The sequence below is a fragment of the Podarcis bocagei genome (genome assembly GCF_964188305.1).
Source record: "Podarcis bocagei genome assembly, chromosome: 12".
In the NCBI taxonomy this organism is placed as follows: domain Eukaryota; kingdom Metazoa; phylum Chordata; class Lepidosauria; order Squamata; family Lacertidae; genus Podarcis; species Podarcis bocagei.
The window spans coordinates 53,673,187-53,689,632 of record NC_138137.1 but is presented as its reverse complement, the minus strand read 5'-3'; the positions used below and the strand labels follow the sequence as shown (position 1 = coordinate 53,689,632).

The 16,446-nt window shown below is 47.5% G+C and overlaps 1 protein-coding gene across 1 annotated transcript in view; it reads right to left on the bottom strand.

The window, feature by feature from the left end:
* Positions 1-929: 929 nt before the first annotated feature.
* The window catches only part of GARS1 (glycyl-tRNA synthetase 1), a 28,576-nt gene continuing 13,059 nt past the window's right edge, over positions 930-16,446 (bottom strand). Inside the window, exons 7-17 of the mRNA XM_081163990.1 lie at positions 15,238-15,383; positions 13,884-14,033; positions 12,988-13,150; positions 11,028-11,192; positions 10,800-10,907; positions 10,276-10,421; positions 7,770-7,855; positions 6,918-7,027; positions 5,206-5,299; positions 3,098-3,288; positions 930-1,228 (exon numbers count right to left, since the gene is read on the bottom strand). Coding sequence (XP_081020116.1) covers positions 1,103-1,228; positions 3,098-3,288; positions 5,206-5,299; positions 6,918-7,027; positions 7,770-7,855; positions 10,276-10,421; positions 10,800-10,907; positions 11,028-11,192; positions 12,988-13,150; positions 13,884-14,033; positions 15,238-15,383 — 1,485 coding nt within the window. The 3' untranslated portion in view covers positions 930-1,102. The remainder of the gene's footprint in view (positions 1,229-3,097; positions 3,289-5,205; positions 5,300-6,917; positions 7,028-7,769; positions 7,856-10,275; positions 10,422-10,799; positions 10,908-11,027; positions 11,193-12,987; positions 13,151-13,883; positions 14,034-15,237; positions 15,384-16,446) is intronic.

Sequence of the window (16,446 nt, the reverse complement as noted above, 5' to 3'; positions counted from 1 at the left end):
CTATTTTGGGTATCCTATCTGTAAAATAATTAAATGGATGTTTGCATAAGACTGGGTAAAGGGATGGGTGAGCAAAGGAGCACACATTATTGCTCCCAATTCTTTATAGTTCAGAGAAAACCATCCATGGCTATGGTTGGTTTAACAAGTCACGAGTTAACCACGGAATTCTCCCACAGATGAACAAAGCATGGCTTCTCCAAAGCTTGGGTTTTCCCCCATCTGCTCTTACCTTCTACCTTTGTAGCTTGGTCAAGTTCTGGGGTGGAGTGACCAAATAAACCATGGGTTCACACATCATGTCAAGCCTTTGTTACAACAAACCAAGGTTTTGCAAGCCAGTAACAAACCACAGCTTCAGACCATGGATTGTTGGCAGTAAACAAACCATAGCTGAGCTGCTAACCAGGGCTCATTCATCATGGTAAGCCACGGTTTAATGAACCATAAAGTAATATAGGTAAAGGTACCCCTGCCCGTTTGGGCCAGTCTTGCCAGACTCTAGGGTTGTGCGCTCATCTCACTCTATAGGCCGGGAGCCAGCGCTGTCCGCAGACACTTCCGGGTCACGTGGCCAGCGTGACAAGCTGCATCTGGCGAGCCAGCGCAGCACACGGAACGCCGTTTACCTTCCCGCAGGTAAGCGGTCCCTATTTATCTACTTGCACCCGGGGGTGCTTTCGAACTGCTAGGTTGGCAGGCGCTGGGACCGAACGACGGGAGCGCACCCCGCTGCGGGGATTCGAACCGCCGACCATGCGATCGGCAAGTCCTAGGCGCTGAGGTTTTACCCACAACGCCACCCGCGTCCCACTATAAAGTAATATAAACCATGGTTTAATATTATCTGGAAACCAGGCCACTGAATATCTGATGGTGACAGCACCAAGGAGAAAGGAGACAGAGAAAGCAAGCTTAATGCGGCAGTGTTTTTAGTCTTTTAACTGTGTTTATTGGAGCTGGGAGTTAAAATTAGGCAGCAATTGGAAGTGAAGGGGGAAATAACCAGACGGTCCCTGTTTTGAATAATACACATGATAAATTTCATATTAACATGAACAGTAAAAAGTCGACTTCTTGTTAAGTTTCCGGGGAGTTTGTTTCATTCCTCTATTGTCTCCTTTTTGCCAGTCTCTTGTCCCTCGAAGAGTGGATACTTGGCCTCCACGTCAGCCCAGGTTATGTTGCCGTTTGCAAGGTCGCGAACTATGGTGGGAAGCTCAGAGATCTGGAAGCAGGAAGAAGAAAGTGCACTTTCAGACTCCAGGATCAACACAGAGCTAATCAACTTTCTCCGAAGAACCGCCGGGCTCAGTCCCCTTGAGACGGCACTGTTGCAGAATGTAGGCAGCCAGTTGTACCCAGCAATAGGTGAGCTCCTTCTTAGAATTGTACAGTTGGAAGGGATCACGAGGGTCAACTAGTCCAACCCCCTGCAATGCAAGAATCTTTTGCCCAATGTGGGGCTTTAACCCACCTCCCTGAGATTAAGAGTCTCGTGCTCGACCGACTGATCTACACCTTCAAAGGCGCATTGGACAGGATAAACACACACCAGACCACAAGTTAAGATTCTTGCGTGCATTCTCTACTTCACCTGGCAAAACTCCCATCAGTCTCACTGCGTGGGCACTGCTTCCTTTTTTCTCAGCATATTTCTGGATTATAATAAGGAGCCCAGGAAAATCCTATCCTTACCCTTGAAATAAAGGTATCTATTGAGGCTCAAGTTATAGGCATGTTGCAGCTGGTGTTTGCTCCCCCACGAACACAGAAGGGTCATGGTTCAGAGGTATTAATAATAATAAATATAAATATAAATATAAATATAAATATAAATATAAATATAAATATAAATATAAATAATACCCTGCCCATCTGGCTGGGTTTCCCCAGCCACTATGGACAGCTCTCTACAGAATAATAAACACAATAAAACATCAAATATTAAAAACTACCCTAAACAGGGCTGCTTTCAGGTGTCTTCTAAAAGTCAGATGGTAGTTTATTTCCTTAACATCTGATGGGAGGGCGTTCCACAGGGTGGGCGCCACCACCGAGAAGGCCCTTTGCCTGGTTCCCTACAACCTCACTTCTCACAGAGGGAACTGCCAGAAGGCCCTCAGAGCTGGACCTCAGTGTCCGGGTAGAATGATGGGGGTGGAGATGCTCCTTCAGGTATATTGGGCCGAGGTCATTTAGGGTTTTAAAGGTCAGCACCAACACTTTGAATTGTGCTCGGAAACGTACTGGGAGCCAATGTAGGTCTTTCAAGACCAGTGTTATGTGGTCTCAGCAGCCGTTCCCAATCACCAGTCTAGCTGCCGCATTCTGGATAAGTTGCAGTTTCTGAGTCACCGTCAAAGGTAGCCCCACGCAGAGCGCACTGCAGTAGTCCAAGCAGGAGATTCTAGAGTATGCACCACTCTGGCAAGACAGTCCATGGGCAAACAGGGTCTCAGCCTGCATTCCAGACGGAGCTGGTAGACAGCTGCCCTGGACACAGAATTGACCTGTGCCTCCATGGACAGCTGTGAGTCCAAAATGACTCCCAGGCTGCGCACCTGGTCCTTCAGGGGCACAGTTGCCCCATTCAGGACCAGGGAGTCCTCCACACCTGCCCGCCCCCTGTCCCCCAAAGACAATACTTCTGTCTTGTCAGGATTCAACCTCAATCTGTTAGATGCCATCCATCCTCCAACCACCTCCAGACACTGTGCATGCAGGAGCAAGGACCCCAGCATTTCCAGGCTGGTCCAGAAATGGACGCAGCCAGAAACCCTAGAGAGCTGCTGCCAGCCAGTGTAAGCAATACTGGACTAGATGGACTAATGACCAGACTTAGGATGAGAACATAGGACAGCTGCCTTATACTGTCTTCCCCACCATCAGTGGTTATAAGAGGGGACTTGTCTCATTCTCTCCATTCAACGTGGCGTGTTTTTAGGTCCTTCTGCTTCTACCTGCACCCACACAGATCCTGGCACCAATCGGGCCACAGTTCAAAGCAAGCAGGACTTTCCACATCTTTCTCTTCTGGTTGCTTGTCTCGAACCTCCAACTTGCCCCCCGCCCCAACGCAAAGGGCACAGCCTACCTCAGCTCGTATCTGGCGCATGGAGTCGCGGTCTCGCAAGGTGGCCGTGTGCGGCGACCGGTTAACCGTGTCAAAGTCAATCGTGATCCCAAAAGCCACGCCGATCTCATCCGTCCTGGCGTAGCGCCGGCCGATGGATCCGGAGGAGTCGTCCACCTTGTGGGAGACCCCGTTTCTTGTGAGGGCTTCGGCTGCGAGAGGAAACAAAGGTGAGCATTGTTTTATTGAGTCGGCCGGCTTTATAGCGAAATGGGCGCAGAGAAGAAATGGGCATCCCCCAAAGATTGCCAGAAGGATGACTGGAAACCTCAGCTGATCCAAGGCAAGCCCAAGTTTGTTTTATTTAAAGGGTTGGATATTTGCGCAGCCCTTGATAATTGGGTGGATTGTCTAATTTAAACCACATATACCCAGAGAGAGAGCTGCAACTGCAAACTAAATTCAGCAACGTTGCCATGAACTAGAATACAGTGGTACCTTGGTTTACAACCATAATCCGTTCCAGAGGTCTGTTTGTAAACCAAAACAGGTTGTAACCCAAGGTGCATTCGCCCATGGGGCCTCCCCCCAAAAATTGTCCGTAATCCAAAAAAAATGGGTTGTAATCCAAAAAAAGTTTGCAAACCGGGACACGCACTTCCGGGTTTGACATGTTTGTAATCCAAAACATATGCAAACCAGACTGTTTGCAAACCAAGGTACCACTGTACAATATATGAGACCACGAAGCCCTTTGGATACATTATGCCTTCCCTAATGCCAAAAGGAAAAATCATAGAATTGTAGAGCTGGAAGGGACTGCAAGGCTCATCTGGTCCTGCAATGCAGGAATCGTTTGCCCAATGTGGGACTCGAACCCACAACCCCCGAGATTAGGAGCCTCGTCCTCTAATAACTGAGCAAAGGGCACCTGAAGCCAAAAGGGAAGCGTATATCCTAAATATGAATCAGTTTCCACAGCCAGTTGTGGTTTTTTCCTGTCGGGGAATGCTCAACCACAGGCGTGGGGAACTCTTTCAAGCCCAAGGGCCACATTCCCTCTGGGTTAACCTCCTGAGGGCCACATGCCAGCAGATGGATGTAGGGTAAAGGGACCCCTGACCATTAGGTCCAGTCGTGGCCGACTCTGGGGTTGCAGCACTCATCTCGCTTTAGTGGCCGAGGGAGCCGGCGTACAGCTTCCGGGTCATGTGGCCAGCACGACTAAGTCACTTCTGGTGAACCAGAGCAGCGCACGGAAACGCCGTTTAGCTTCCCACCAGAGCGGTACCTATTTATCTACTTGCACTTTGATGTGCTTTCAAACTGCTAGGTTGGCAGGAGCAGGGACCGAACAACGGGAGCTCACCCCGTCGCAGGGATTCGAACCGCCGACCTTCTGATCGGCAAGTCCTAGGCTCTGTGGTTTAACCCACAGCACCACCCGCGTCCCTGCAGATGGATGTAGCCAGAGGCAAAAGCAAGCAGAGCAACAGGTGCAACTGCAGGCTACATTCCACACTTGTGCCAGTGGTTTCTGCATCCACACATCTCTCCATCCAGCAAGCAAGAGGCACGATCACAGTTCAAGCATGCATGCTGGTCAGCTAAAGAAGAAGAGGAGTTTGGATTTGATACCCCGCTTTATCACTACCCTAAGGAGTCTCAAAGCAGCTAACATTCTCCTTTCCCTTCCTCCCCCACAACAAACACTCTGTGAGGTGAGTGGGGCTGAGAGACTTCAAAGAAGTGTGACTAGCCCAAGGTCACCCAGCAGCTGCAAGTGGAGGAGCGGGGAAGCGAACCCGGTTCACCAGATTACGAGTCCACCGCTCTTAACCACTACACCACGCTGGCTGAAAGCACTCCAGGATAGGGCAAGGCAAGGCCAGTGAGGGGCAAGGTCTGGGATGAAGAGTCCTGAGAGATAAACGAGTCCCAAAGGGTTGCATTCAAATCCTGCCCCTGAGGTTCCCCACCTCTGCTCTAGCACAATGAAGTCGCATCAGTGAAACAAATAGTGTAAAAAAACCTGGTCAATCCCCTTTCCTACTGAACACCCTCAATTCATCGATGCAGTCGCAGCTTTGTTCACACAGGGCAGCCCGGAAGCATCGGAAGCTACTCACATAGTTCCTTCACGAACGGAATGAATTCCTGGTTTTGGCTCAGAGGAAGGACAGAGCACTTGAACGGTGCCACCACAGCAGGGAAACTGAAGTACTGGGGAGAGAGAAAAGCGAGACAGGTGATCAGGCGGGGGAAACCGACAGATCCAGAGTGGAAGAGTCTTCATCTGAATTTGATGGGAATTAGGGGGGAAATTGGAAGGTTCCCCACCACCACCAACTCTGCTCTACATATGCTATGAATTATGTGCCCAGAAGACTCTGATTTTGTGCTCTGATTAAGTAGTGAAAAGAACATTCATTTTGATCTTGCAATTTGGACCTTCGGCTGCAGATGCTTATCTTTTCTTTCTTTTTTTGCCAAGTCCAGATTCCTCCACCCACCCAAATTAATGGGAAAGGAAAAGCTGAACTTCAATCTTAAGAGGGGCAAAGGGCACAGAAAAATAGGCAGAATGGAAGCTACTGAGGGTCAGGGGGAATTAAATACAGAAAGCTAGAACCTAGGTTTGTGTTCATACAATCTACTCCAGGTGACCAAATTGTTCTTTCCATATACAGAGATAATTTATTACGGTCGGAGAGCAGCTTATAAAACACACTTGGGGGTACATTGCCAGAAAGAAAACAAACAGTTAAAACAATGTACAACAATGAATTTAAAATTTATAAGTGCAATAAGCATATAGACACTTAAAACTTTAAGATAAACTACCGCATAGATATGACCCAGAGTCACCCATGGAACCGAGTTTGGGGATTTTGTTCACGAACTAGTTTGAGTCGGGGGATGGTCTGCGCCTACAGATCTGCACACAGAATCTGGTGGCCATCCGTGTCGTCTTATGATCCTTGCCTAACAGGAAAAGGCTTTGCATATATACAAATATTGGATATGTGCATAGAAACATAGGACCATTTAACATATGACCATTCAAAAATAAGGCTGGAAGCCTAACTTTTTTTACAACACACACACACCGGAGTTAGAGAGCTACCATATTTTTTGCTCTATAAGATTCACTTTTTCCCTCCTAAAAAGTAAGGGGAAATGTGTGTGCGTCTTATGGAGCGAATGCAGGCTGCGCCGCTATCCCAAAAGCCAGAACAGCAAGCGCGATCACTGCTTTCACTGCGCAGCGACCCCTCTTGCTCTTCTGGCTTCTGAGATTCAGATTTTTTTTTCCTTGTTTTCCTCCTCCAAAAACTAGGTGCGTCTTATGGTCTGGAAAAATACGGTATTTCATACATTTCAGATTTCCTACAAAGAAATATTCTGAGTAGGAAAATGCTTATCATGACATGTGGAGTGTGGAGTGGGGGTGCAAGTGTTTCACGTGCCGCAAGCAAACTGATCAGGTAATCAGTGGATACATCACCTGCTCTTGTGCTTGTAGCTGTCACACTTGTTTGCACACTCCACACACATGAATTGCATACCTGGAAATGAGTTGCGTGCAGGAAGCCTGACACAATTGCTGCTTGTCTATGAGGTTACTATTACTCCCATTTTACAGACGGGAGAAACGGAGCGGAGAGAAAGAGCTATGACTCAAGGCCGCTGGGGGCTCAGCAGGGCTCTAAACTAAGTCTGCAATGCCCAAATCCGGCCCACAATGCCGGGGCTACAAAATCCGCAGAGCCTCCCATAGGAAGCCATCGACATACATCAACTCTGAAACCAAACCAAAGTCACAGGGGGGAAATCCTACCGTCCGTTGCTCATCTCCCTCCCGGATGCGGAACGTGTGCTCAAATATCGTGTACATGATTCTTCCGATACCAAACGAAGGCTCAATCACATTGGGGACAATCTCTTCCACTAGAAAACAGATAGGCAAAAAAAGGGGTATGTTTTGCTAGGCCAGCTCAGGTTGAAAGGCGTAGAAGCTTTTCGCGTTCATAACAATTCTGCCCAACAGCAACAGGGCTCAAAGGTTGCCACTGTAACGCCCACAAACATTTATCTCTCAATTTGACTGTACGGAGCAATTATATCAGGCTTCCTCAACCTTGGCCCTCCAGTTGTTTTTGGCCTACAACTCCCATGATCTCTCGCTAGCAAGACCAGTAGCCAGGGATGATGGGAACTGTAGTCTCAAAAACATCTGGAGGGCCGAGGCAGCCTGAATTATATCAGTGCTAGTGGCCCCAGTGGAGGTAAGGCACTGCCTGGGAACTGTGCATTCCAGTCAAACCAAGTGAATGGCGTCTGATCACATTTATAATGGTGGTTTGCGTCCCCTGACAAAAAAAAAGCCATTTCAGTGCTTGTCACACTGCCAATGAAAAACAGCCATTCCAGCATTTCTCAAACTTGGGTCCCCAGCTGTTAATGGACTACAACTCCCATCATCCCTGACCGCTGGGGTCCTGGTAGCTAGGGAAGATGGGATTTGTAGTCCAACTACAGCTGGGGACCCAAGTTTGAGGAACACTGCATTGGGCTGCAATTAGATGTGCTACAGTGAATGGGAAGGAAGTCTCCCACTGATTTGGGGCAGGGGACAGTCTTCGGGTTGTGATCTTTACTATTTTATAGCAGCAGGTATGGGGAGACCTACCATGTAAGGTTTTCTGAAACCTCTTCACGCCGACCATGTCCTTTGTTAGTTGAAAAGTTTTCCCTTCCGTTTCAAAGGTAAATTCCCTGAAAAGAAAAGGGGACTCAGAATCAGTATCAGGCTCTTTTCCTTCCAGAGGACGCTGTGGAGTTAAAGGAAAACAGCAGCAGCAGTGCCATTCCAGTCCAAAAAGCAGGTCCGGCAGATGCCAGGAGAAGTTGAAGGTCATCAAAAGTATTCCAAAATTCCAAAAAATAGTTATGAATGAACAACCAGGTCAGCTCAAGTATTCCTAACAACATCCTGACTAGGTTCATACTTCCTGAAAGTAAACAGCTGAGGACAAGCAGGTAATCCTTCTCTGCAAGCTTCATTCAATGGATTTAGACAGTCCAACATCATCTCCACAGGCTTGGTGCTTGGGTGCCAACCCCTAACCTCTACGATCACTATGCTCACGAAGTTTAGAAAACTGCATCTTGAGATTAGGGATTATAGAAATTAAATAAATATTGCAAATGCTAACAAAAATGGTGGTTACGTATTTATCTATAGGAATTACTATAAACCTCCAACTCAAAATATTACGGTGGTGTACAATAAAATCATTAACGTCTCATAAAATACAGAGCCAAGGCCAAATCAAATTATTTCTCCCTTTTGTTCTGAGAGTGTTTGGGGAGAAATTTGCTCCTTTTTTAAAAGGCACTAGTAGGGAAATGCAATCCATGAAATGAAGGGGATTATGGAAATTGGAGGAAAGTATTGCAGATGGAGAACATAGAGGGGGAAAGACTCAGTCAAATCAATTTTGCAACATACTGATTAGCCTAATAAAGGTATTGCTCTATTGTGGATGTATGCCATAGGTAGGCAAACCAAGGACCGCGGGCCGGATCTGACCCAATTGCCTTCTGGATCCGGCCCGTGAACGGTCCAGGAATCACCGCGTGGATCACCAGGGCGCACGTTCTTTCCCTCTCCCTTACACGATGATGATGGCGGCGGCGCCTCCTCCCTCCCTCCCTCCTCCTGGCTTCTCCCCGCCCTGCCCAGAGAAGGAAGGGGGCTGGGCTTTGTTGGAGGCCAGCAGCAGCAGCAGCGCTCAAGCGACTGCCATCTTAAGCAGCCCCTCTCCAGAGCCCTTTCACACGCTGCTCATCATCCCTCCACCAGCACCGCCACCCCCTGCCGCTCACAGGACACAGGTAAGCAGCCACCAGGGCTCGTGCTGCTCTTGAATCATTTTTATTTTTTCAAAATATAGTCTGCCCCCCCCAAGGTCTGAGGGCCAGTGGAGCAGCCCCCTGCTGAAAAAGTTTGCAGACCCCTTGGCAAATGAGCATTTCCTGATACTTCTATGGATTTAGGGATTTACAGTGGTGCCTCGCAAGACGAAATTAATTCGTTCCGCAAGTCTCTTCGTCTTGCAAGTTTTTTGTCTTGCGATGCACGGTTTCCCATAGGAATGCATTGAAAATCAATTAATGCGTTCCTAGGGAAACCGCCTTCAGACCAGGTCCGGGGACAGTCTGTCCCCGGACCTCTTCTGAAGGCTGGGGGGGGGGGGGGACAAGGGCTTTTCTTCCCACCCCCAGCATTTTAAAAAACCCTGGGACAGCGGAGGACTTCTCCGCTGTCAGGGCGATCTTAAAATGCTGGCGGGTGGCATTTTAAAATCACCCCGGGACAGCGGAGGACTTCTCCGCTGTCTGGGGCGATTTAAAAGCCCCTGGGAAGGCAGGCAGGGGGGGACAAAGACTTTCGCCCCCCGCCCGCCTTCAGAAGGTGTTCCCGCCCTGCCGCCCGGCTTCGGAGCAGCGTTCCGAAGCCCGGCGGCGGTGGGAGGAGGCGTTCCCGCCCCACCGCCCGGCTTCGGAGGAGGTCCGAGGACAGTGGGGAAGACGCGCTGCGCTTCCCCGCATATTTCCCTATGGGCTGTCGTCTTGCGAAGCAAGCCCATAGGGAAATTCGTCTTGCGAAGCGCCTCCAAAACGGAAAACCCTTTCGTCTAGCGGGTTTTCCGTCTTGCGAGGCGTTCGTCTTGCGAGGTACCACTGTATTTATTTTTAATGAAGGAAAAGGAGTGTCAATTGGGAGCCTTTGCTGATTCAGTCTCCTTTCATCTTCTAATCCCAATTTTTATGTAAAAATTTCTCAGGCTTTTTCAGATCTTTCACAAGCTCTTTCGCCCTTGCCAAAGCTCTTGAGTGTGCTGGAAGAGGAGCTATGTACAACTGGTTCTTGTGATCCAAGAGCAAATTTCATCCACGAAAAAACAAAGATTTCTGCAGACATACTACAGAGCTGACACAAATGACAGTTTGCCAGCCGCATCGTCAACAAAACCCGAGATGGTCCGAGATCAGAAAGCGAAGCCCCAGAACCAAAGCGCTCTCTGGGTGACAATTCAGTCTCAAGTTATTTGTGCTCCAATCTGAGCATCACGGCACAAATTGGTGGGTGGAAAGTGCCTGATTCACCTCCCTCAGGCTCAAACACTTACCCTTTTTCGTTCAACAATTTCTCCATCTCATTGATGTAGCACTCATCGCAGATGGCAAGGTATTCCAGCACCAGTTTGGCGTCCTTTTTGTAAGCCTTGCCAATGGCTCCCTTATTTGCTTCGAACTGAACGACGTTGGCTGTTTTGTGCAGGTTACGTTAAGGAATCACAAGGGAACAGGAGGAACATGAAAAACTTAAAACAAATCCTTATTTCCAGATGAATAGGCCTTGGACTCTAATGTAACTGAAATAGAAAACTATCTTTAGAAAGATGGTTCCCGCAAAAGCATTTTATTTTAAAATCCGATTTAAATTTTAAAAAAATCTGTTTTAAATAAAAAGAATCATATCTGTGTGTGTTGTGTGTGTATGTAAAATATCATTGATTTTTCAGGAAGCTTCAAGAGAGCTTCCTGAATTTACTCCCAGCAGCCTCACAAACGGAAAACCATTAGTTGAACCCACACATCCTCCCAGCTCGATTCCCCGTCAGTTAGAACTGTTTTATTTCTGAAAGGATATGGGTTCCTTCAGAGGCTTTTCAGCTACAAGAGGAACTTTGGTGGCTCTGGCGTGGCAAGAGAGGTCGTAGCAAGAGCGGTCAGCACAGCCAACAATTTCAATCCACCCCTGAAAGAAAAAAGGATTCGCCTCTGTTCAGCACACCGCCGTGTGAGTTAGCCAAACTCTCTCCTCTCCCCGCCTCCCCTCGATTAATACAGAAGCCTCTGCAGCTATCAAATCACTTACGTAGGATGTTTTGGACTCTGCATCCCAGCAGTCGCAGGCGTAGTGGGCCATTTCGTTCTCCATGTGTTGTCGGAAGCGCAGCTTGTTTGGAGAGATGCCGACTTTGACAAGGTAGAGGTAGATGCGGCCAATGAAGTAACCGAGCACCGAATTATTGATTACACCCTGAAAGGAGAGAGAGAGAGAGATGGGATGCCCAAAGCCAAAAACTGCTTCCTCAAGTAAATGTGCACTGAAGAATTGATGCTTTTGAATTCTGGTGCTGGAGGAGACTCTTGAGAGTCCCATGGACTGCAAGAAGATCAAACCTATCCATTCTTAAGGAAACCAGCCCTGAGTGCTCGCTGGAAGGACAGATCCTGAAGCTGAGGCTCCAGTACTTTGGCCACCTCATGAGAAGACCCTGATGTTGGGAAAGATGGAGGGCACAAGGAGAAGGGGACGACAGAGGACGAGATGGTTGGACAGTGTTCTCGAAGCTACCAGCACGAGTTTGACCAAACTGTGGGAGGCAGTGGAAGACAGGAGTGCCTGGCTGCTCTGGTCCATGGAGTCACGAAGAGTCGGACAGGACTAAACGCCTAAACAACAACAACAGTGCTGCACACCTTGTGTTCAGTGTTAGAAGCTCAGATGTACTGTATAAGCTAATCGCCAAATGGCACCTTAAACCTAGGTTGCAGTTGCCACAATGGAATGTCTAGGTGCCTCTTTTTTCTACAACAGTTTTTTCTATTGCAGTTGTTATTGTGGCTGTTGTTCATTTCTATACCGCTTTATATTTTATATTTATAAATCTCAAAGCGGTATATAACACATTCAAACTTCAAATTGAATCATCCAGAATTAAACAAATTCAAGCTTCAAGGACAATATTTCAGAACCTCCCGAGTGGCATTTTGCTTTCTCCGGTCACCAACCAGAGATCTCCACATGGTCGCAACTGGACCAGTGCCAGTAGCAAATCGTGCCTGGTGCCTAGGGAGTTTCGAACACTGCTTGAGTTGTGGTACAAAATACCGGGCCCTTTTCCATGAAATATCAACAGCATCCTCCATGTATTGAATAAGGAAAGTTAAGTTAGGACCAGTCTATCAATTCCACAGGATTTTGATGCTGAGGTTTTTAAGGGCTTGTTCACAGCTGGGCAGCAGGCCCACAACCAAATCTCAACAATGGTTATCAGAAGCGCATTTTTTTGTCAACGTGAAGATTCCTACGTGTAGTAACGGCAAACCCAACATGGCTCTGCCTTGGAAAATCAGAGGATTTTAGTTCTGGAAAGGTGCTGAGACGTTCCATCATAGTTGCAGGTAGGTAGCTGTGTTGGTCTGCCATAGTCGAAACAAAATAAAATAAATTCCTTCCAGTAGCACCATAGAGACCAACTAAATTTGTCTCTAAGAGCCTAGAGCCTAGGACTTGCCAATCAGAAGGTTGGCGGTTCGAATCCCTGTGACGGGGTGAGCTCCCATTGCTCGGTCCCTGCCCCTGCCAACCTAGCAGTTTGAAAGCACGTCAAAGTGCAAGTAGATAAATAGGTACAGCTCCAGCGGGAAGGGAAACGGCGTTTCCGTGCGCTGCTCTGGTTCGCCAGAAGCGGCTTAGTCATGCTGGCCACATGACCCGGAAGCTGTATGCCGGCTCCCTCAGCCAATAAAGCGAGATGAGCGCCGCAACCCGAGTCAGCCACAACTGTACCTAATGGTCAGATGTCCCTTTACCTTTAAGTTTGTTATTGGAATGAGCTTTCGTGTGCATGCACACTTCTTCAGATACCAGGTGCTTTCCATCATAATTAAGGCTAAACTTGTAGAGTGAATACAGAATTAATCTGTGTTGCTTCTTGTTCAGAAATTGCAATATGCAGACCTCATCTAGTTCTCCACAAAGGTGAGTATCTAGCAGAATTCATGGTGTTCTCTTCCACATTTTCTACTGCAAAACACACTTTCAGTACCTGCTCAACAGCATCCCCCAGACGCATGGAATGAGCCGACTGCCCACTGGTCTGGGCTTTGGAAGAGTACAAGAGGATGTGAAGGTCTGCTACATTCTGGAACTTAGGGTGATGCTTCTCACTGGGATCCACAAAATGCTCAATTTCTGCCATTGTGAATTCTCTAAAAGACAAAGGCATGCCCTCAGTTTAGTAGCTATTCTGCTTGAGAGCCACTATAGCATCTCCCATAAAGGTGAGATAACCCACAAGCTCTGCACAACACCACGTACACAGGTCAATCCATCTCAATGTCTCGTGGCCTCCCAGACTCAGAGAGCTGGAGTCACCCAGTGGACACTGGGATAGGGAACCCAAGGGCAAAGTTCGTGCTAAAGCTGCGAGCATTTGGCACCATATATTCAATTATAAATTATACAATTATAAATTATACAATTATTTATTCAACTGTAAAGAGAACGAACAGAGAACAGAGAATATATAAAAGGTCCACCACTTTTTAGCCACCCAAAGAACAAATAAGTGCAGTGAAAATCTCAAGACAGTTGCAACAGTAACCCGTCTACCTAAAACCATTTCCCCTTTCTCTCAAAAAACCCACACCAAATATCCGCACTGTGGAATGTTCTACTTCTGGGGATCCAGTTAAAGTCAATGTGGGAAAGCAAAGTAAAAATGACAAATATTCACAAATTTATGATATGCCACAGACGGTGCTGTTGATATTTCCAATGATTATGCAACAGAGTCTTTTTAGAAATCAAAATGTAGAGAGGTGACTGCATGGGGAACATTTTAGGAAGACACACCCATGGTTCCATTCCCTTACAAGTTGAGAGAGAGAGAGAAAGTCTATAGTTTTAACAAACTCTGTCATAGAAGAATGCTTACAGTACCTGACTCTAATGAGGCCTGAGCGAGGAGAGATCTCATTCCTGAAGGAATTCCCAATCTGAGCAGCAGCAAACGGAAGTTTGCCTTGGTTAAATTCCAAGAGGCGTTTAAAGTTCAGGAAGATCCCCTGCGCAGTTTCCGGTCTCAGGTAACTTTAAAAAAAAAACACAAATGAAATCCAACAATGAAAGCAACTGAGAAGCAGGAAAATAACTCTCCTGAGAGCAGACGGGCCTAGTTCCGCAACTTTTTATCTGGGGCAAATTGTCTTGCAATCAAAAAGTACAACCAGCATCTCTCCCCCGACTGCTCAGACTCCCTTTGCTGCCTTGCTTGGCTGGGGTGAGGGGAAAAGGTTCTGAGCCTCAATAATTCCCCCTGACCCAATCCCAAATTTATTATTAAGGCTTGCATCTGGTTCCATGTTCTCAGTGTCTTCCTGCTCATGTGCTTGTTTTTCTAGGAACAGGAACACTAAATACTGTTCGATTTTAAACCAATTTTCACTTTATTGCTTTACTGCACCCTATGATACAAGTAGCTGACAGCCTGAGGCATCACTGCTGCTTATCCGTCTTAGGGCCACATAATTAAACACCGGGAAGACCTTTCTAACAGCAAGAGCTGTTCAGCAGTGGAACGGATTCCCTCGGGAGGTGGTGGACTCTACTTCCTTGGAGGTTTTTAAGCAAAGGTTGGGTGGTCAGCTCTCATGGATGCTTTAGCTGAAATTCGTGCATTGAAGGGGGTTGGACTAGATGACCCTCAGAACCCCTTCCAACTCTGATACTTTTCTAAGCTTATAAAATTTAAAGATTGCAAGGCTGGTCTAGTCAGAGAGATAATCTGCTGCAAATAACCCACACAGCAGTAAATTTGGTCACCTTTATGTTATATTAGGATAAGAACAAAAACACCCCACATGGAGCTGAGTTGACTACCATAGCCTCGTGTAAATATTTCCTGTCAAAGGCTCAGGATCGATTCCCAAGCCGCTTCTTGAATTTAGCTCATTCCTAGCTCCATGACTCCTAGCCCTTGCTAAATCTCCCCACCCCAAAATTCCCAAATCACATGTGGGAAAACATCACTACGCTTGAGCATTTGCGGGTTTGGGGTGCGGGAAGCACTCTTACTCGTTTTATATATCACTACCCCAGTCCCTCCTCCATCTTTGGTAGGTTCAGCAACACACACACACCACCCCAAACAAAGATCCCCAAGACCTCCTCCCGGGGAGGGTTAGTTGACTATAAGAACACCACAATGGAATGTATTCAACTGTAGCACGAGTCAGTCACCCTCGCCAAGCCCAGTAGGTCACAAGAAATATGTCAACATCCATGCTTAATATACCCTGGCATGTTTCCTCCAGGCCCGATAGAGGTCTTGAACATAAGATTGAAGGACACCGGAGGACTGAGGTCATTTCCAGTAATGGGAGACTTCACGTTGTAGTTCACAAACAGATCCGCAAGCTCTTCCTGGCCGTAGTTGTCCAACTAGGAGCAAAACATGAAAGGCACATCCATTTAACAGGAAACTGCAGCAAATACTTAACTCTATCCACCCTGTCTCCTCTTTAAAAGACACCAGCCCCTTATGAGAAACTGCAACGGATTAATCCTGGCATTTTATTGGGGGAAGCAACAAACATGGATTTGCCAGCGCAGCCTCTTACAAGGGCATTCTGGTGATGGGATAAGGGGCCAGAGCAACACAGACAAACAGAAACACTGTCACGTGTTTCCCAAAGCATGCTATGAAGAGGGCTGGCAGGGAAAGAGCCAGGCTGGGGAAGCTGTGGCCCTTCGGATGCTGCCAGACTACAACTCCCATCATCCTTCACTGCTGACCATGTTGCCTAATGGGAGTGAAGGCCATCCAGATCTTGAGGGCCACAGATTCCCCCTCTACCTACTTCAGAAAGTAAATTAAAAAGCCCACAATCCTCCTATATTTTCATGCCCCGACCCAATGGCAGCTGTTTGTGAGGATCAGGAAACCAAATCTGCAAGTTGAAGGACGTTGAGATAAGTGCACAATGGATACGAGGAGGAACAACCCCTTTTGCTTCTCTTGCGAGGTTATGAACTGCTGCAAATGCCTCCTAGGAAGGAGGGTGGTCCGTCTTTCCCTTTCTCTGGCCAACAGCTACTTCTACAGGAGGACCCAGTCAGGAGAGGATGGGCGACAGCAGTGCAAGTGTCGACTGCCTACACTGCAGATATCAAGTCCCGCTGTCTGTTTCCGCCACACACCCCTCTTGCACCTGCTTTGACAAACGGGGAGTTCTCTTCGGGGAAGCAGACATGGCTGCGGGGGCTCCAGCTGCTTATTTCCATTCCTTCCCCTTCTTACTCACATTGGGTCAATGAAAAATGAATAAGCCAATTCCCGCCAAGTGAGCCAGGGCCACAAGCCGACTGCATCTTGGGCCGCCCTCAGCACAGGCAGGTGTCACAGCTACAGCTTGCCAAATTTCAGTTCCCCCACCAGGTGGTTGTTATTATCCCAGCATCCACCTTGTTTTATCCAAAGCAAAAGGAAACAGATATATAGGCA